General features: G+C 53.0%; 5 protein-coding genes across 5 annotated transcripts; 4 read left to right on the top strand and 1 right to left on the bottom strand.

The window, feature by feature from the left end:
- Positions 1-1,388: 1,388 nt before the first annotated feature.
- On the top strand, positions 1,389-4,468 carry EMH_0059800 (uncharacterized protein; the record flags this gene model as incomplete). The annotated part of the gene is given in 4 exon segments (XM_013501205.1): positions 1,389-1,395; positions 2,380-2,419; positions 2,423-3,253; positions 4,111-4,468. Coding segments are annotated over 4 exon segments (1,236 nt in total).
- A 1,099-nt stretch (positions 4,469-5,567) lies between these two features.
- On the top strand, positions 5,568-6,557 carry EMH_0059690 (uncharacterized protein; the record flags this gene model as incomplete). The annotated part of the gene is made up of 1 exon (XM_013501204.1): positions 5,568-6,557. One exon carries the CDS (start codon positions 5,568-5,570, stop codon positions 6,555-6,557), a length of 990 nt encoding a protein of 329 aa, XP_013356658.1.
- Positions 6,558-10,963: 4,406 nt separating this feature from the next.
- Positions 10,964-12,374, top strand: EMH_0059570 (uncharacterized protein; the record flags this gene model as incomplete). Its single annotated transcript, XM_013501203.1, has 2 exons — positions 10,964-11,338; positions 11,541-12,374. The coding sequence occupies 2 exons, from the start codon at positions 10,964-10,966 to the stop codon at positions 12,372-12,374; spliced, it is 1,209 nt and encodes a 402-aa protein (XP_013356657.1).
- Positions 12,375-13,631: 1,257 nt separating this feature from the next.
- EMH_0059460 (uncharacterized protein) lies at positions 13,632-15,492 on the top strand (the record flags this gene model as incomplete). The annotated part of the gene is made up of 2 exons (XM_013501202.1): positions 13,632-14,820; positions 15,314-15,492. The coding sequence occupies 2 exons, from the start codon at positions 13,632-13,634 to the stop codon at positions 15,490-15,492; spliced, it is 1,368 nt and encodes a 455-aa protein (XP_013356656.1).
- Positions 15,493-17,706: 2,214 nt separating this feature from the next.
- On the bottom strand, positions 17,707-20,786 carry EMH_0059350 (uncharacterized protein; the record flags this gene model as incomplete). The annotated part of the gene is made up of 3 exons (XM_013501201.1): positions 17,707-17,831; positions 18,207-18,741; positions 18,972-20,786. The coding sequence occupies 3 exons, from the start codon at positions 20,784-20,786 to the stop codon at positions 17,707-17,709; spliced, it is 2,475 nt and encodes an 824-aa protein (XP_013356655.1).

Raw genomic sequence — 20,786 nt, 5'->3', positions numbered from 1 at the left:
TGCCACTCAGGTGAACAGCCAGAGCCAGACAACGGACAGAACATCATGAAACTCAATCTCGGGGAGCAACTCCACGAGCAACTGGCATTTTATAGGGGTTATGTGCCGCCTGTACCTTGTAATTACCTGTTTACCCTGCATCTTACTGTGGCGATGCTTGTAGGCCCCGGATAGGCTGATTCGGGAATATACTGTGTGTTGACTTGACGCTACCTTCAATTCCGACTCAGGGTCACGTAGAAGGGCTACTTAGTACTTGATATGGAAATATATTAATTTGTTCTAAATACTGGGAGCAAATCCTCCAGCGGACCTGGAGGACCCCTGGCGAGCCCCGGGGCACTACACGTAGTGCTGACTTCCGTCTCTTTTCTCAGCCACATTCAACTTCCTAGGTCCACTATATTTTTTTCGAAACCGTGTTATCATGTATTTAATATTGCAGTCTTTGCCTTTGCACCGAAACCTGCTGATCCAGCTTGCTACGTTCCTTTTCCCAGACGAAGTGACAAGAAAATTCTCCCATATAGAAGCTGAATCCTCCCATAGTTGTGCTCGTGAAACCAACTTCTGGTTGGGTGGCATCTGCATCCCCATCAACAGTCCCTCGTGCTGCTCCATTGACCTTGGAGCCCAGCTTAGGCCAGTAGCACAGCAGTTTGGCTGATGCACCGTCAGCAAGCCAGCAACTCGAAAAAAGCAAAAGCTAATCGCCTATGACTCACACCATCCCACCAAAAGAGTGCTGAAGCATACGGCACGTAAGCAACAGTGTAACTTTGCCTGCAAACAGTCGAAATACTTACGGTGAGAATTTCCAAAAGGCAGTTGACTTCCTCTCTACTCACCAGCAACAGCAACAGCAGCAGCAACAGTGGCTGCTGCTAGGGATCATTAGAACAGTTTGCTGTTGCTTCTGCTGCACAGCAGCAGCAGCAGCAGCAGCTGAAACCGGGAGCGGAGGTGGCCTGCCACGAACTGCAAGTCATCCTGCTGCAACTCGCACCGCAACGAAACTCGAAGTGCATGAGCGATAAAGCCATATTTCTGCATGTACTAACACTATAGACGATTGTTGAGCATTTCGGTTGCCCTCAGTGACCAGCGTGCGCTCACATGGTAATACGCAGACCACCTTCACACACACAACGATACAAGGACCGTGGCGAGTTGCGTTGAAACCAAACGACCTGGGGGAAGACTTCCCCGAAAGCACCTGACTTCCCCTCTCTCCAGGCCCCCAGGGCGCAGCCGCTCAGGGCCTTGGGTTCCGGGAGAGGAGGCGGCCTGACGTGAGTTGCAGCGCACCTTGCTGCAAATAGTGGTGCAGGATAGCCTCACACGTAAGTATAACCAGGTTTCCTTTGCTGCATCCGTTACGTCTGTAGATGCTTAGTAAGCATTTATATTTGTTTGCAGGCAGCCTACCAAGGCCAAGTCAATGTTCCCGTGCTAACTTCGGCCAGACAAAGCTACAGAAGCTCGCTACAATCAAAACTAATACAGCGTCACACGCAAGATCAACCGACCCTTCTTTGCTCCATCTATTATCGCTGTAGACACTTGTTCAACATTCGTATATGCTTTCAGGCAGCTTACCAAGGCCAGGTGATTACTCCTGTGCTGACTTCAGAGATGCAATCAATGATAGTGGTGCCCTATGAAATTGAAATTCGCTTCTAGCTCTTCCTTGAAGGCATCATACATGACAACCAGTCATCAAAAATGCTTAATCTACTGACCATCGAGCAAGCTACACAAGATGGAAAAATTAATAACATACTCAGGCNTCAAAAATGCTTAATCTACTGACCATCGAGCAAGCTACACAAGATGGAAAAATTAATAACATACTCAGGCCATGTTTGTGTTGGTACAGACAGCAGTTGATATGGACAGGCGCGCCGCGGCAGCATCGAACGCATAGAGAAAATTGCATCGCTGAGTGGAAGTAGAAGATAACTCTTACAACTTTCTTAGTTAGAGGTGCGATACATATTTGAGGAGGGGGATTTACTAGCACGAAGCTCGCCGCACCCCGACGCGCCTCATTGACGGGGACTTCAGCTTGCCAAGAATCACCCACCTCTCTGGCCACAAAAAGGGAGCAAACACCGATGATAGCAGCGAAATAATGAAGTTTTGTTGGGGGCTATGGCGGAAATATATTAGGATCTGCGTAGTTTTCGACTAGGATATTTGGCCTCACTGTCCCGTCCAACCCCACTCAATTATTGCCAAGCTGGAATCATTGTGGGCCTTTTCCTCGTCCTCATGCGCATGCTCCAGAAAATAATAATCCAGATATATTAGTATTTTTAACAGAGTTGCATGCTGCTTCTGCAGCCTGTTGTTCAACTTTAATTTGTTTTTCTTCAGTCGTGCATTTTTCCATCGACGGGCCCCAGCATCTCTGCCGNTGTTTGGTCGATGTGCAAAAGACACAATTTCCTCAGCGCGATCGCCCAATCCGGTTGATTGTTGTAGACGTTGACGGAACCCTCACTACGAATGACGGTATATTCTCGACGAAAAACATAGAAGGGTTTAAACGCGCAAAAGAGCTAGGCATTGAAGTTGCGTTCGCTACAGGGAAAGACCCAAAGGCTACCGAAGACGCCCTTGGCTACGACACGCTAGAGGCAATTGGCTATTTTGGTTTTCCCGGGGTGTTTGTTAATGGCGCATATGTTGTGGACCGGCAAGGAGACATTATTGCAGACGGTCCGCTAACCAAAATTCAAAAGGATCGACTCCTTCGTTCTTTTAGCGCCCATGGACTAGGTAACGTCTCTTTCGGGAAGACACCGCCAGGACCAGTTCTAGGCACACGAGATGATACTTACACTAGCCAGTACAGAGCAGTCGTGTCTGACGAGCCCAGAAAGCTTGACGAAGTTCTGCCGCATCTGAAGGAAGAATTCGGCGAAGAAATTGGATTCGCGAGGTGGGCCGCTCGTGCCTTCAGCGCTTATCGGGCAGAATTCAACAAGGGCACTGGCCTCCGCCAGCTTGCTAGTCGTTTGAACATTGATTGTGAGGATATCCTGGCTCTAGGGAACGCAGACAACGATTTGTCGATGTTTAAGGAGGCAGGCATTGCAGTATGTGTCGAGGATGGTGATGACATCGCCAAAGATGCAGCTGATTATATCACCGTGAAAAGCAGTGAAGGCGCATTGTTCGCTGTCGTACAGGAGATCGAGAAACTTGGATATTACCCACGTGCCTTTCAACAGCCTGAAACGGCAGAGTGAGCCAACCGCCTTTGCGGATGTGTTGCTCGGATCTTCTACAGTGTATGATTGCGGTACGTCCTATTTCGTTTGAAAGGGCGCATGCAGCAACGAAGCACCTGAGAAGCTGATTTCAGCTTCCAGAATACAGGTTGGAAGACTCTGCGCAACGCTTCCAAACTTTATTGACGCTATGGTGGCTCTTCATCAACTTTTACGGCTTTTCCAAACGCAGTTGGCGTTTCATACATAGACGCTCCCTGCGGACACGGGGACACGGCCGTGTACCATCTCGTTTAGAGCCGGGCCCCTCGAATACGTGAAGTTATCCTTCTACTGTATTCGCACGAATGCGCCTACAGCTTGAAGGTCTCTCTCTCGTGGACGCATTCGGGCAAAGCTCAAGTAGCGTATGCCTGTAGCCAGCACTGGAAATCCTTCACGCATCCCTTGACATTTCAGCAAAGCTGCTTTCTTGTTCCACTAGTTCACATGTGACAGTTGAGGGGTTGTACTGTCACGAAGTACAAACCGTCAATTGCTACTTTTTGATACGCACCTTCAATAGCTAAACTTGCCTGGACTCTTCTGTTTAGGATGTCAGCTGCTACGCCTGCCTCGGGCCCTCTACAACTCCGACTAGTGCTACATTCCGGAAACGATCTCACAGGAAAGAGTAATTAGGTGGTATCTGAGTGATTAAAAAGTAGATGCTATGGTAGACGGCGAAAATAGTGCAGTGGTGGCACGGCCTGCAAATGCCAAGCGNTATGCTAGCTGGCAGTGCTACGCACGACCATGTGGGTTGTCGGAGACGAGGTCTTCCAGCTTGTCAAGCTGCAGTGGCAGTCGCTCTGTTTGATGAGCATCCTAGGAGGCGCCTGCATCGGAAGGCGGGCAATACTGTGCAGATGGAGATACTCAAGGACCCAAAAGGCCAGCGACGCTTACTCGGTTACCGATACAACTTGTTGAAAGAGAGACAGATTAGGGATAATTTGACTCTTGCTTTCCTGAGCAGACACATGGCTTTGTCTCAGTGGCTGCCACCGACCCATTCTGCCATATACAAAGAACGGGAAACAGTGAAGCCTTCAGATGAAGGAGCCATATTCGCCATGTTAGAGACAAAAAAATGCAAAGAAGCGCAAAATGGCATCTGCCAAGCAGGTGAAGTGCAAGGCGCCCTTGCAAAACTGCAACAGATGATGCAGATGGAAATGGTCACGTGAGTCCATAACAGGCCTAGACAGCCAAAACTGGCGTTCTCGGTTGTATCTTCGCGGGGCAGTACAATTAGAAAGGGCTTACACTTGAATTAAACGGCCGAAGGCGCTAGTCAGCATCTCAGGGATCCGCCCAGAGAAGCGTGCTCCGCCCTAAAAGACTGTTGCACACCTCGCTAGGAAACTGCGAAAGGGGTATAAACGAACAGTGCATTGCCTCTTTTACTTAGTTGATGCAGAGTGCGTGCAGTGTATGCCACATATCATCTAATATCCCGGCTGTCCGATTGTCTCTCCTGAAACCAAGAAACAGTTATCGTATTCCTTCTCGCTTCCAAAAAATGCATGAAACTTGAAGCAAGCGTTTCTTCTGTGATTTTTGTTCTTGGGAATATTAGCGATGAAATGCTTTCTGGGTGTGTAGGTTCAATTCCCCCTTGTCCGCTGTAATGCCGATGATACGAAGACCAATGGTCTACAGTTCTATACCGTTCTCCACTCTCCGAGCAATTAACCGGCAAGTCTCTGGTTCGATCTAAAGATAAGAAATCACCGAAGAAGTTGGTGCCTTACGCTGTATTCCCATATCGAGGAAAAACTGCTGCAACATGCAAAATGGCTCCGGGAAACGCACTGCTCAGAGCGCTGCCGCCCCACGCCATAGGCCTGTACCCTTTGCGCGTACGGTCCGTAGAGCATTTGAGAGGGTCGTTTAATCGCTTCTACCACATTTATATTTTTGATGCGTTTTATGTGATTTGTTTTGCTTCAAAAGGCAGGTCGCCGGCTCGTGCCTGTCACTGGGCCGATTGTAATGATGCCCCTACCACGTGGTCGCCACTGCCAGCCGAAGCAGGTGGACAGAAACTGCTTTTCATATTGTTAACAAAAGAAGTACAATATTAGTGCTGAAAAAGATTGTCTCAAAACTGGTAGCTCGCTGTGAAGGGCCGGAGCAGTGCCCGCGCAGACCGTCGGCCACTCCAGACAAGCAGCGGGGTTTGTTTGATGCTGACCGTGCCTTTTTCGTTCTTCCCACACAGTTTATTGAATTTCACAGGCTATTTCTGACTGCAGTTCAGTAATTGCAGCCGCTTTTTCTGCAATGCATGACGCCGTGCAGACTATGTTTCGGTCCCTGGAGACGCCGACAGATGCCGTCACTGCAACGCGACATCATCAATTCATCAACAGCAGCAACGTTATCTCGTATCCGAGTCCTCTCGCCTCTGTGGGGAGCCGTGGACACCACGCGAAAACTTTTGCCCTTGCTGCCATTGTGTTCCTATTGTCCTTTATTTTGGCAGTTTCTTTCTGTCTACTCCCAAGGGGGAGGGTGTCGTCGCAGCCATTGCTGCGCCGCCTCGCTAGTAGTGATGGAAAAAGCGAGAGTACCGTAGATGAGAGCGAATTTTCAGTGCTCTGTGGAGAGTTCCTAGAAGCATGGAGTCCCCTTCAACCAGAAGGAGGCAATACCTTGCCGCCGTTCCCCTCCCCTTCAGCATTGGTAATTGGTGAAGGCCTTCCTTTCCCGAGAAAAAGAAACGTGAGTGCTTCCCAGGGCGAAGAAGCAGAAGGCGGAGTAAAACGGGCCCGTCAGGAACCTCTTTGGATGGAACCGACTGCAGGGGCCAGCTATCAGGCGACGGATGCGTTGCAGGCTGGTGCATCCACTAGTTATCACGTTCCTCCTACTCAGGAAGGCCAGCATTTCACGCGGCTTCAGACCATCCCTCCCCCAACTGCCCTCTCTGAAGGGGTCTCAGACACTTTAGGCCTTGCATCGCCGTCCGACGACGAGAACAATGATGAGGTATTTCGTTGGATGGACGCGCTATTGGAAAATTTTGGGTCCGAGCTTGAGATGCTGCACAGTGGTCCAGATAAACTTGACTTGACCGAACTGGCATCCAGAGCCTCGTCAGACCTGCTATATTTGGATGAGACTCCCAGCTCATCAGCTAACGTCACCCCAAGCCAACCCCCTGGAAAATTCTCTTCCGGATACCAGCCCAACAGAGAAGCCTCCCCTTCCCCCCAGACAACTGGAGAAGTCTTACCAAGCTACAGGACCCCTGAAGAAATAGGTTCGTAAAACGACGGACACGGCTACCGACCACGATCCACTCAAGATAGTCCAGTAAAGTGCCCGGCAAATATTCATCTGCACGGCATCTCCCAGCTCTCGGAAAACTGTTGAAGACCTTGCAGCTTTGTTTTCTCATTTTATTTGTGCCCTCCTGCAGGTTGGCCTTCTGCTGCTCCTGAGCAGCTACCATTTCTTGCACCGCAGGGCAGTCCCTTGGCTCACCTGGATCTCCCTTTTCAGCCTGCACAGTTAAGACTCGAGTTTCAGGAATCGAACCAGATGTCCGGTGCCCAAATTTCGTCGGGTGCTCGAGACGCCCCCCAACACATCCAAGGAGATGATGGAAGTCAGATTTTTCTCCAGATCATTCAGGAGTCACCGCACACTTTGCAGCCTTCTCCCGGCAGCAACTGGAAAACAAACCCTACCTTTTTGCTTGCTGATACGACGTCTTCCGCTGTCCCAACCGCACAAGCTGCTGAACACTCGGAACCAGAGGAATTCAAGTCACAGCTTGGGCACTCCGTCAGTTTTGCACTGTATAGCAACTATGTGTGGAGTTATTAATTTTGTCGTGTCGGTCACTTTACCAGGGCCACCTTAATACTTCTAGAAATAGTGCAGCTCATCTCTGCTGCATCCAGGTTACGTTGTACGTGCATATCCGTGCCCATTTCCACTGCTCTACATTGCAGCTGGGTGTAGTGGGCTTATATGTTTCTACGCAGATAGAGATGTGTATGGTTGGGCCTCAGGACGGAACTTCTGCTGCTTCGCTTGGGCTTCATGGTACTTCTAGCTGGACTGGCATCTCGGCAGATAAACAGCCAAACTCAGCGAGCACTTCCTCACCGGAGTCGACCCCTGCTCAACCATCAGTAAGCCGCCTCGTTCTTTTGAGAAGGCCCCACAGCACGGTACCCATAGTGAATTGACGTACTTAGTCTCCTATTGTGCGTTGCCGAGTGGTTCTGCTTTATTTGGTGTTGGAAATATAACAGTCACTGAGGCTTTCCCTTGACTTTTGCCGTGCTACCGTTTACGGGTTTTGCCTGTTTCACACCTTGATTATTCAAGAGTAACCGGTGGAAGAGTTTACTTCCTTTAACATTGCAAGCCTACATAGCGCGCATGAGCTGCAACCTCTCTGTGCATGCTGCTTCAAAGGTATTAAATACCTTCGAAACAGCATGCACGGATAGGTCGCAGCTGATAGACGCTGTGCATGCGGGGGCCGGTTGTTTTGCACTTATATTTCTTGCTCTGTTAGCCGTAAGCCTGTTTTGGTCCTGTGCTTACCTGAAGGGCCCCACAATTCCAGAAGGACTTCCATCGACAGGACCCAGATGCCCGGAAAGAACCGATTTTTGTAATCACCTGTTCTATCGATTGCCGGAAGTCGGTCAGTTGGAGTCGGTGGATCCATTTAGCTATGAGAGGGCCATGAAGAAGGTCCCTCGTAAGTGGCTCGTCAGCATAATGCTGCCGCTTCGAAAATTGCTCAGAAAGACCGAACTCACAACGCAGGATGCTCGCTCTCTCGTCAGCTTGTGCGAGCATCTGGTAGCTTTTCAACTTGCACATGAAGAGAAAAAGAAGGAGATGTACCCGGTAGAGATGGTGAATCTGTTGGCATTTCGGTTTCTAACGACAGATTACTTGTGGTGTGCTTGTGAAGTGTTGGGGACCGCAATGAGGAAAGAAGCTTGGTGGGATATTCACATGGGTAAACTTTTGAAGGTTCCACATATGATAGTAATCCGTTTACAACAAGGATATGAACATGTGATTCTTGCGAAGAAGCTCTTTTCCGCCTTAAAGGTATATGGGACAGGAAAGCGCCCTCGGGCTCGTGAAGTTGTTGAATTGATGCGGGAGATCCTGTGCAAAGCGAGCCGCCCCAGAAGGTTCAGGTCTCCCATGTGGGATCCGTGGAGAGAAGACGATTTGGAATTCTCGCAATCAGATTCACATTGATATAGTTGCTGTGCAAGTTGGACGCCTTGCTTTCGTTAGCAAGGTCATGCTTGACTTTACACTGACACAACTGCTGTGAACGCTGGCGCTGCATGCTCGGAATTTGCTATTTGACGGAAGATCATGCCTCTGCGAGCTTCGGAGCTGCATAAATATCTCAGGGCAGTTGCTTCGCTTTCAGAACATTGATAGCCTTCGGGTAACTCTTAGCTGGAAGCCAAGGAGGTTGTCTCCAAAAGCTAATGTTGCATGTTTGTGAGCTGTTCGAGCTTTGTCTATAGTGTCGCTCCCGGGATGACACCGGGGCAACGCTTCCCATGTGGTGTTGAGCGACTAATAGTGGTTCCGCAGAGCGTTTCACATCTTCAGCATACTGCGCTTATGTAAATGGACTGTGTGGGCGTCCAGTGACGCCGTCGCACAGCCTGCGTTATGCAGTTGGCGAGGTCTACGCTGATTCTGTCCTTCCTTTGAACGCTGAACATCAAGGAAGATCGGAGGCCCATCAGTGTGAGGGCGCAGTCATAACTATACCTATGAAGGCTGTCTTCAGTTGCCTCGATAGGGAGCGTAAGCTCACTCCATTTGCCAGCACACACACCCAGCCAACATACCGATATGCTCACTTAGTCATGTGTGAGTATCTGCACCAGCTCAACTATCTCATGCGGTACGGCGTAGTGCACGAGTGATGCAGTTATGCCAGCCAACAGACTGTAGTTACTTCCCCAGGTTGTAGTTACAGGTAGCCACACAACGCCATCACATCCGGCGGATCTAAGACAATGCTACGGAGCCAGCTTATGGTGCCCACACTCCGGGCCCTGAAGCAGCCAAAAAGGGTACGCTGGAAGCCCTATTGAGAAGCCGGAATGGTTGGTCATACCCATTTCTTCTTGCTCGTCTGTTGGGCATCCGAAGCACTTTGCGCCAGTGCCTCATGCGGGGGCTGAACGCTACAGGAATATACAATTTAGACCCGGAACTTCAGTACCATTGACTATGCCCCTTACCTGGTCGGGTAGCAAACGTTTTTATATCCCGAGACGGACGGCTGTAGGCGAGCTGCTGAGGACTCCCATCCCATCCCTTGCGGTGGACTTTGCACGGCCATTCGCGGGCTATCCTAACGCCTTGATACTTTTAGCTGTAATTTTCCCAGTTTGCAGATCGCCACTGAAATCATTTGGCAGCGGATTCGTGACGGTTGATTGCCGTTCTCAGATTCCTAGGATGGGCGGATAGCTCGATGGGGGAAGCACTGGGTGTTTTTGAGGTTACACGCCGGAGTTTTGAGGAAAGCTTAGGGCCTTTCGTTACGGATGGAAAGTAAAAAGCGATATAACTTGCAAAACACGCACTTTAGGAAGATGGACGCGTGTCTGTCAACAGGGACGAGGCCGCGCGAAGGGGCTGCGCAAGGGCGGAGTAACGACCTGGGCTAGGAGCCTCTTGCCGTTGAGCTACAACGCGATAAGGAGGAACTACAGAACACTGAACAGCGAGTCCAAGAACAGGAAGTCGTTGACTGAAGCTTGAGGCGAAGAAGGATGGCCTGTGCAGTCTTTTGGTTTGTGATGTACCTGGGGAGCTGCCGAGAGACGGGCGCAGAACGAGTTAAAGGCAATATGGGCGAGGGGTGATCGATTATAAAGGCAAATAAATTGTATGGAAAGGAACATGCTGATCGGACATGGATTTTCAGGACTTGAGCCACATGGTCACGGGGAAGGAACCACGGCGCGAAGTGGTAAAGCTGCCACACGATGTGTACAGCCCATTAAAAGGCCCGTAGAAGCATTGATTTTGTGAGAAGGATCCTCTTGGTTAAAGAGATCAGAACTGCCAGGGGAAAATCCGTGGCATAATGTCGGGCGCAGAAAACTGCCGCCGGAACGGGGCAAAAAGGAACTGAGCTCCTCCAGGCATAGTTGAAGCTTTACTGGACGTTAGGATGCCAGGCATCAAACATATATATGGAAGTATATTATGCATACATACAAATATACTTATATTCTACGCGTACAGCCTTTGTATGCATAATATAAATACTAGAGATATCCTGGCAACGGTGAGGCCGCGACACCCAGCGCCGATGATTGCAGCCGACGGGGGACGCACAGCAGAAAGCAACAGCGGCTCTTGATGAGACCATATTGGACACAACATAACAGTTGCAGAGCATTTTGGTGCGATTTTCGACTTGAATAATTAGCCTCTACAGTGGAGAGTGCAACGCTTGAATCTACCGAACATAGGCCAACCAGTGCCACCACTGAAACTACAACAAACGCTTGTTGCCGCCTTTATGGCTTACGGAAGCGAGCGCCCCGCAGCCACTGAATTACTTGATTACTCTCCCCTAGGAACAGACCACACGGGTATCTGAAGGCACTGTTGCTCCCACCACAGGCACTGCCGCAGCAGCAGCACCAATGGAACGCGAGGAGACAGGCGAGGCATCTACTACGAAAGAAGCCAAAACGGACCTTCTTAAAAGTTTAGTAGATGCAGCAAGGAGAGTTGACGTTCGTTCACTCTTGCTTCATGTGAACGTCTTCCTGCTGCAGCAGCAGCGCCAGCTGCAGCCGCCGTACTTTATGCCCGCATCCCCAGAGGAGGATAAGCTGCAGTTGCAACTGCTGCAATGCCGTCAAACACTGCTGCAGCTGCTAAAGCACAGCGCAGCAACAGCAGCAGCGGGCGCTGCTGTTGCTGCAGCGATCCCTGGCAGAAGCTACCACGAGAGGGACACGCGGCCGCTCATATTCAACCAATCCACAGCAGAGACTTGGAACGATTTGTTGCAGGTATCTTATCCTGTGTTTTGCTGCTAAAATGTACACTAAAATGTACTTGTGTTTGTGCATTTACTTTCTGCATCGGCCGAGTCGCACACAATGATGCGTCATCGCGCGTTCCCCTGTACTGTGGCAGCTCTGTTATGTTCGTGCTCTGCTGTTGTTCGCACTGCACGCTTTCTGTTGCTTGTGGCTGGTTCTGGTCCATCAGGACCTCCGGAAAATTGTATCTCTGCTCAAGGAACCGCTGCAATCTCGGCAACCCACCCTATCGGCAACTGCAGCCGCAGCCGTAGAGGAGCTGTTGGACGACATCGATGCCGCCCTGAGCTGCAGTCGAAGCCGGAAAAGGGAATGTAGAAGGCAACTTCAAGAATGGCAACAGCAAAAAGGCGGGAAGGGTCCACAAGCATATCAGATTTGGTCGCAGCACCAACGCATGCAGCAGCAACAACAGAGGCAACAGGTGCACCTCGTGCAAAATGAAGTTAGAGCCTTAAAAAACCGACTTAAAGAATTGAGACACCCCAAAGGTATCGAATCGAAGAGAAGTGGGGAAGCGCCCCTCCAAGGCAACGCAGCAATGAACACAGCGGGAGCAGTGACAGCAGCAAACAAGCATACCGCCAACGCAATCCACCACCAACGAAGCACTGAGGAGTCATACTCCTCCAGCGACGGTAGCAGCCTCAGCAGCAGTAGCGGCAGTTCCAGTGACAGCAGCAGCAGCGATAGCAAACATAGTAGCAAAAGTAGCAACGGCAGCAAAGCCAGCCCAAGGAGCGACGAGAGCAGCAGAAACAGTAGTAGTAGCGACAGTAGCAAGCGCAGCAGCTCAAGCAGCAGCAAGGAGAGTAGTGGCAGAAGCAGTAAAAGCAGTAGCAGCAGCAGTGGTAGCGACAGCGACAGCCACGCAGCAGTTGAGCCTGTCCGTGCCATTTCAGGGGCAGCCAAAGTAGCTGGGGCACCGGCAACACCTGGTACCCCCGTGCCTCGAACAGCGCGCGCAGAGGGCAAACAGAAACGGCTGCTCGGCAATGGCTAGCAGCAGATCGTAGGCGAACAGGAGCGGCAACGATGGCATTTGAGACGCTACCTGTCCTACGCCAACACATCCAAAGGGCTGTCATCTTGAGACCTGGTCTACGTGGGCACTGTCTGTCGTGGCGCTGCCCCCGCATACTTGTTCACCTACTATCCTAAAGCTCGCCTGCTGTTCATGTTTATTTGTGCATCGTTTGGCTTGCTGGGCCCCCCAGCGTGTGAGCAGAGCAGTGGCAGCTGTCGCTGCGTCCTGGTGTGTCACCTCCTTCAACCGCTTGAAGAGCAATTAAAGGGCAGTTTGAGGCATCAAGTAATGTAACCATCATGCGAAGGCCCCACAGAACAGATAGATAAGCTTGCCTTCGGACAGTGGTGTGCATAGCTCTGTGTTTGCGGCCAATGCGGCTAAACTCCACCATCTGCGGCTTAGTAGCTGCTAAGGAAGGCAGATAATACTAAGAAGGCTGTGATAAGTGCAGAGAAAAGTTGTGAAGGGGAGCTGCGGAGTGCTTTGGGCCGCGTGGCTTGGCGTGTTTAGGAGGAACCCACATCGGGGGAGGTCGTTCTCCCCCACAGTTGTGGCAAAGGAGCAAATGCGATGCATCCCCCCTTCCAGCTAGGCCATTAACTTGCAGTTATACTCGACTAGCTTACTCTTCAAGCTCTAGATAAAAAGAAAAACGCAAAGAGACAAAGCAGCATTGAGGGCCGCATATAATCGGGGAGCTGGCACCAGTCAGGGCCCGCGAGGTGGTTGTGCCACGGCGCCCCTCGTTTGTAATCCCATCTCTTCCAGCAAATGTGGTTTGGTGTTTTTAATTGTATTGATTCAACTTAGCGGTTTTTACGAAGTCCTGAGGCCCCAGCTCCCCAGGCAACGTGGTTCTGGCGTTGCGCGTGATGCCACATCGGGGCACATCGGCAGCTGGCGGCGCGGCGGCTGCTCTTTCCTTGCGTGCCAGTTGAAGTTCTTCTGTTCCAAAAGGACGGGGGAGGACAGCCATTCAGGCCATTCCAGAAACACAGGGTTCTCTGGAAACTCGGGAGGTACCGAATCTGCAGCAGCAGTGCAGCAGCGAGAGGCGCTGCCCCTACGCCGCTGCTCGGGCGCCTCCTCTCGGAACGCAAACCGCCTGGAGGACAGCCTATTATTGGCTGTCTGCACCCAACATCAAGGGTTTGGTGCACAGCCTGTTCGTCTCGGAGCCTTTTCGTCTCTCTGCTCCCCACCCCCCGGGGCTCGGGGGGCACCGACCAGATGGCCTCTCCGTCGGAGAAGCGAAGCGCCTTGCAGTTCCTATGGGCCGCAGCGATAGTTACCTTCCTCATAGGCGTAGCACCTGCGGCTCGCAGGCGCCTCCGCCAGACCGTTGTTGAGGAAAATGCCCCCATTGCAACGCCCACTCAAGGGAGCCCGCACGGCTGGTGGATGGCGCTGCAGCAGCAGACAGTTGCTGCAGATGCCACGCGAGAAGTGAGTAGCGAATATGTTACACGGCTCCCCCTGATGCAGCAGGCTCTCTGTGAGCGTTTTTCCCTCCTCTGCCTCGATAGCAACACCAGCGACAACGACAGCAGCAGCAGTGACCGCACAGAAGACGGAAGCCTGAGAGAGAGGGTTCGGGGGCTGGGGCTTAAAGAAATGACGGACTTTGCCCTGGCAGCGCCTTTCCTCCTGACTTCAAAGTGGACCGCCTTCACGGAGATGGTGTTACAGCTGGGGATCATTCGAGACAAGTCCCTCACAAGATTTTCTGCGCTGCAGCAACGACTCGCCCCATTCTTCCCCACAGAAAACTCAGCAACAGCAGCAGAATCAGCAGAAGCAGAGCCGGCACCAGCACCTGAGCGGAAAAGAGTCTCTCCCCCTCCGTCACCATCGGGCTCGCCTAGAACTCCCAGCAGACAGTTGAGCAGAAGGGGGAGGAAGCAACCGGCTCATGAATCAGCAGATCTTCCACCATTGCCCCCGCCGCGGGAATATTCAGGGCGAACAGCACTAGCAGCAGACGCTGCAGCAGCAACAGCGGCGGCAGCAGCAGCCGAAGGGACTGCTGATGGCGTAGATATGGAGTTCGTCAGGCTCACCTGGACAGAGCTGCAGGACCTGGCTGAGGAAGAGCGCCAGTTGGCCTCCACATATCTGGCCCTCGCAGCCGAGCAGAATCTCTTCAACTCCATCCCAGATGACTCTCTGTGGGAAGCGCTGCTGCAGCAGGTGGTCAATAAAGCAGCAGCAGCAGCAGCTGCAGCGAAGAGCGGTTTAATGGCGACTTTTCCGGACCTCTACCACGAAGGAACAGAAGGATATCAAGTTGCGTTTGCTGCACTTGCTGCAGCTGACGAGCGCATTCGGCTGCTGTTGCTGCAGCAGCAGGACACATACGCAGGCAGCCAGCCAGTCTTGTTTTTCATAAGAGGGATCCTCATCTCTCTCTGTGAGCCTGGTGAGTGCAGCGGAGCTCTTTAAACGGCCCCCCACACCAAGAAACAGCCGCAACAGGAGTAACAGCAGGAGCATCAGTACCACCTGGTGCTGCAGAGTCTCCTGCAGTGGTCGAAGCGCATGCACGTCCCTATTTTTTGAACCAGCAGCAAGACCAAGTGCTGCACATTTGCGTCGGCGATAAACATGTCGCCTTGACTGAGGTGACGCGCAAGTGGCAGCAGGAGCAGCAGATGCGGTGGAAGCAGGGCGTACTCACGTGGACAAATAATTGAAACAAGATGAATGAGCATTTTTGGGGGGGGTGAGGCTTGGGTTTCCTCTTTCTATGTTCATTCACTCTTTCTTCCTCACCTTAAGCTGTCATCTGTCTTTCATTATTTTCTTGTCTTCGTTTTCCCCGTAGTGGCATATGCGCAGCTTGGTGCTTCTTGACTCTCAAATCGTGCCGCGGGGCAGTCACCTCCCTCGGCGGCCTTGCGTTGCCACCGCAGGGCGCCAAGAAATGGGCCGGAGGCGAAAGCAGCTGCAGCAGCGGCTGCAGCAGCAGCTGCAGCAGCTGCAGCAACGGCTGCAGCCGCTCCAGACTTACCTTGACAGTTCAGTAGGCGGCAGCATGTGCGCCAACCTTGGCCACATTGGCTTGCCGCACCAACTGCAGAAGCGTCAGTAGCTTGTACATATTGGGTGCATCCGTCCGTAGACAGTCGGACCTCAATGGTTAGCCGTGGTTAGCAGGGGTTAGCTGTAGCTAGCTATAGCTAGCTGTTGCATGTTTTGCGGGAGACGGCGGTCGGGTTGCCGTCGCACCGCCATTTCGTTCTCTTTGGCTTTCTGACGGACAGTTTCGATACGTGGAGTGGCATCCAATCTCCATAAACCACAGAACTGATTGCTCAATATCAAAATGCAGATTCGGTGTTGTGTTCGGTCTTCCTCAACTGTTTGCCGTGGGGAGCATGCTGTTAGAATTCTGGAGTGCAGCCGTTTGGGTCACGCTTTCTGCCTGCGACGGTGTACGCAGAGAAAACACTTACTGGTAATGTAGTGTACGCAGAGAAAACACTTACTGGCAACGTAGTGTAGAAAGAGCCCTTCTAAATCACCATAAAAAAATATCGGTAGGAGACCAGCGAACAGGTTGAACAGTAGTGCGATAGATTAGTCAATTGAAGGCAGACAAAACGCAGGACGAGGCCCCGTGAAACGACAGTGCCGTCAAGCCATTAATTGCAATGAACACAGTGCAGGCATTCCAGTGGCCCTTTGGGGGACGCGGTCAGCAGCACCGTTCACACGAACTTCTCTACGACGTGCATAAAGAAGCGCCAGAAGAGCTCAAGTCCTCCCGCCAGTGGGGCTATGGTGGGAGTTTGCTCTGTTCACCACGCGCTGAGCGGCGCATGTCGAGGTTGCAGGAGCAGCCGAGGCGCTGCTCTTGTGTTCTGCTTGGGGGCACCACATGAGAGAAGCGAAAGCTCAGGGGATAAGGAACAGAAGGCGGGAGGACGTGAAGTGCAGACCGACGCAGGCAGCTGCCGGAGACACAGAAGCGAACAAACGGGCACATAAACACAGAATTGCTCACGAAAAAAGATATTAGCCACGAGGAGACAGAACCGCGAAACAGGGTACCCCCACAAACGCTGGAGGAGACAAGGAAGAGACGCAGATAAACACTTTCACGTGCGGTAAACGCCCTGATGTCAAAAGGAGCATAGCTTGAGATGCAGTTTCCCCTTTGTTGCGTCCACGGGTTCCTGGCTCTCCTATTTTCGTCTTCCCCCCTTCCTTTCTGTCTTTGTCTCCGAGACATCCACGAGAATTTTTTTGGGCCTCTTGATTCTGTTTTGCTTAGTATTCACACCGTGCACGGCTCGCCCCTCGTTGCGAGGACGCTTCCAGTGTACATCTCTTCCACTGATTCTCCTTCAGCCCCCACGGGCTGTCTCCCCTTCCGTGGCGCTTCGCTTGCCGTGTAACTGTCTGCATTTTTTTTCATAGCGCCTGGGCCTCTTGCGTCTTTGCTTCTGTTTTCTCCTGTGCGTGGAGCCTACAGCTGCACTTGCCCCGTTCCCTGATTTGTGCTCGGCTTGTGGCAATGTCAGCGAAGCTTAATGCTTACTACTGTCTTTTCCTTGCTGCAGCGATGAACTGCAGTGACTGCTCACTATCATTCTCCTGCATTTGCTCTAACGCTTGGCACTTAGCCTGTCACCAGCTACCTGTTCCAGCTCGTGATATTAGCTTGTGTCCCTATTCTGTCTCCCCCAACTCCCTCTGGCTTGCAGGCAGCAGCAGCTCAACCAGTCAAAGCAACAGCAACAACAGCAAAAGCTACAGCAGAAGAAGCAGCAGCGGCGTCACGACTACCAATACCTACATCGTAATCAATTAAGTCAACATGCTAAGACGGATAAGTTTGCTTGCTGCCACAGAGGGGCAGCGGAACGGAACAGAGACGTTTATCCCTTAAATTCAAAACATGCCATTCTTCTTTTCACTGCAAAATGCGGCTGCTGCTGCGGCCCATATACGCCTGCTCCTATTTGCTGCTGCTGCTCACTCAATACGTCACACACGGCTGCATGCGATACTGCTGCCGTACCTGCTGCCAGTGCAGCTGCTGCTGCTGTACCTACTGCCGCTGCCACAGCGTCTACTACAGCAGCAAAAGATGCTGTAGCGTAAACGCTGCCGTTGAGCCAAGCTCCTGATTGTCGGTCATGTGCTGACGATGCCTGAGCACCATGCAGCGCGTGCAGCCTGTTGCTGTTGCTGTTGCTGCGGCGGTTGCTGCAGCAGCAACAGCAGCACCTGCAGCAACAGCAACGGCCATGCGCGTGGGAATTCCCTATTCACATCTTTGTAAGCGACGACTCCTCTGCTAGTCAGCGCCTAAGATGTACACAATGGCATCTCGGAGCTGCGGCAGTCGGCGCAAATCCCCAAAGTCCTCGGCTCTGTTCAACGCAGCCACGCAAGAGCGACGCCAGGCCTCAAAGTTTACATCTGCGTGCACACACAAGACCCCACAAGAGGGCATAACGCTCCGTACGGCTCCGGAGCGAGGCAACAGATGCACAACTGCCTGTCCAGCTGCAAGCCCCGCAGCACCTTCCAAAATACGAGCAGCCTCGCACTTGAAACCCGACTGCACACCCATTACCACTCAAACGCCTAAGGGAGTAGACCCCCGGCATGAGTGAACAAGAGGAACCAAAGAGTGGTGGAGGCAACACGGCCACGCTGTGCACGGGTGTGTGGGACATCTACGGCCCACACACAACCCACTGCCTCCTGCCGCGGAGGTCCGACCTGATGCTACAGCTGATGCTGCTGCGAAGGCAGCAGCAGGCTGGGGGGCTAAGCATTCGTTGCACCTACATTTTTTGAGGATCGCATCCTTCGGCGGGGAAGTGGAGGCTTCTGCTGCTGGCCTTCTAAGCCCCTCGTGCTGCTGCTGTTGCTGCTGCTGCTGCTGTTGCAGCAGGGACAACAGCTGGAGCTGCTGTAGTCGTTGCTGCTGATGCTGCTGTGGCTGTGGCTGTACCGGCGGCAGTGTCTTAAGAGGCCGCACGGGCGAGGTGTCGCTCTTTACAGCTTTTTGCTGCAGCAGTAACAACTGTTGCTGCTGCAGCTGAGAGCCCCTGATCCCGCCTGCAGCAGCAGCTGCTGCTGCTGCCGTGGCTGCTCCACTAGCTGCCGTTCCCCCCCCCGCAGCTGCAGCCGCCGCTGCAGCAGCCGCCGCTGCTGCAGCAGCAGCGCTTTCTTTTCGCGCAAGAGCCTCTACGTACAGGAGGATCTGCTCGGGCCTTCTGCTGCTCGGCAGTCTATGCTGAATGATGCAGTCTCTAAATAGGGACACGAACTCCTCCAATTCCTGCGGCGACGTAGCAGCTCGCACGCGGCGCTGGCTTGCCTGAAAAGCGCAACAACAAAAACAGCAACAGCCACTGATCTACATAAATATGTAATTCATGTCCGACCTGAGAGCTGCTGACTCCAAAAACTAGAAAGCGCCCCACCTTCTGAGGCAAGCAAGGATACACTACCTGCAAACTCGAGTTGCTGCTCTAGAGAGGCACTGATGCAGCAGGCAACAGCAGCAGCAACTGCTGCTACTGCAGCAGTCCGAGGAAGCTGACTTACTTCAATGCAGCGGCAGCTGAGGGCGCATAGATCTACAGCGTCGCGAGGAACGCCAGCAGCAATAAGAGCCGAAGGGGATGAGCAGAGCCTCAGCAAGTCTTGCAGAACCATCCCAAGGGCTTCACTCAAAAGACGCATATTAATGCTGTTGTTGTTGCTGCTGCTGCCACTGCTGCTGCTGGCGCCAACGCCTTGGGTGCTGCTGCCTGTGTTGCACACCGCAGCTGCAACTCCCCGCTGTTGCTGCTGTTGCTGCTGCTGTTGCTGAAGCACGAGCTGCTGTTGTTGCGGATCTGCAGCAGCGAATGCAGCTCCGAAAGCTGGGAGGTCGCTTAGCGGGGCCCCACCGCGGGACCTCGGGGGCCTTCCCCGTTTTCTGGGGTTATTTTGGTGCTGCGCTTGTTGCTGTGTTCGGGTGTATGAGCGCCTGGCGGCTCCGTCCGTTGCCTCATCGTCGCTGAGGTGAGTTGTGGGCGGACGCCTCTTCCGCAGTTCATAGGGTCTGCCCCCTGACGGGGAGGCTGTTGCATGCTGCGCGCCGCTGCCTGCAGCACTAGACGCGGCGCCTCTGCTGCTGTCTGTGTCTGCTGCTGCTGACGCTTCCTCTGCATCCGTTTTGCTGCCTTCATCGGTCTCCTCCATCAGAGTGAGGCCTAGTCTTTCGAGCTCATCGCTGTCGTCGCCGTCCGGCAGCGGCTGGCCTGCAGCAGCGGCAGCTGCTGCTGCAGCCGCAGCAGCTCCCGCTCTTTGCCTGTACTTCTCCGTGAGCTCTGCTGCGATTGCAGCTGCGTCAACGGCTTTGTCTCCACCTCCCGCCAAAATTTCCTCCTGCCTCCTCCTGCATTCAACAGCTAGCTGCCTCGCCTCCGAGAAGCCGTACCTGGGGACAGAGAAATACACATTTTTCTTTCGCCCGCTGCTGCCCTGTTGAACCGGACCCACTGCAATCCACTCGTGGCGAGTGCTGCTGTAGCAAACACCCTTCACGCGCTCAACCTTCTTCGCCCACATTTGCCAACGCGAATACAACTCAGGTCCCACAACCCGCTGCCGCCGTCGCGGTGTAGCCCCAGCAGGACCTGCAGCAGTTTCCTCCGTTGCTGCTGCTGACGACGAGCGCGATTCACCCTCCTCGCCACATTCTTCTCCAGCTCCAGCAGCACCTGATGCTTCCACTTCTGTTTCACCTGCATCTTCTCCAGCATCAGTCGTTGCTGACGCCGCCTGCCCACCGCCCCTTAGTGCTCCTGCTGGCGCCGCACCTGCTGCTGCACCCGCTGCTGCCGGCGGGGACGACGCTCTCTCTGACGGCTCTTCTCTTTTCTCTTGAAGACACTCATCCCCTTTTTTAGTCGCGGCCTCTGATGAGCTGGACGCCTTCGAATTTGCCTGTCCCGCCAAAAATGCTGCAAGAGAAGGAAGTCCTCCAGACAGCTCACCTAGAGCAACCTCAGACACTGCCACGGATGCACCACTGTTCTTTCTTTCCGTTGAAGCAGACGCTTCTGCTGCTCCTCCTGCTTCCCACTGCCGGTGCTGCTGCACCTGCTGTTGCGGCTGGTCCTCTGCCGGCAGCGACCTGACACTCCAGCCATTTGAAGATTGCCGCTCAGAGCTGTCTCCACTTCCCTCTGGATATTTCTCGCTCTGCGGTTCCTGCTGCTTCTGCTCATCCTCTTCCTCAGCAGCACTAAGAGACGCAGCATCAGATGCAGCAGTTCTCCCCCCATCCTGCCGCTGCTGCTGCCGCTGCGAACCCCCCATTCCTGACCCCTGCTCCACGAAAGCCACGGGATCTGGGGATGTACCCGCCAT

Source organism: Eimeria mitis, genomic scaffold (assembly GCF_000499745.2).
Source record: "Eimeria mitis Houghton genomic scaffold, Emh_scaff65, whole genome shotgun sequence".
Taxonomy (NCBI): domain Eukaryota; phylum Apicomplexa; class Conoidasida; order Eucoccidiorida; family Eimeriidae; genus Eimeria; species Eimeria mitis.
Note: the sequence above shows the minus strand (reverse complement) of the source record. Positions and strands in the feature narration are given on the sequence as shown.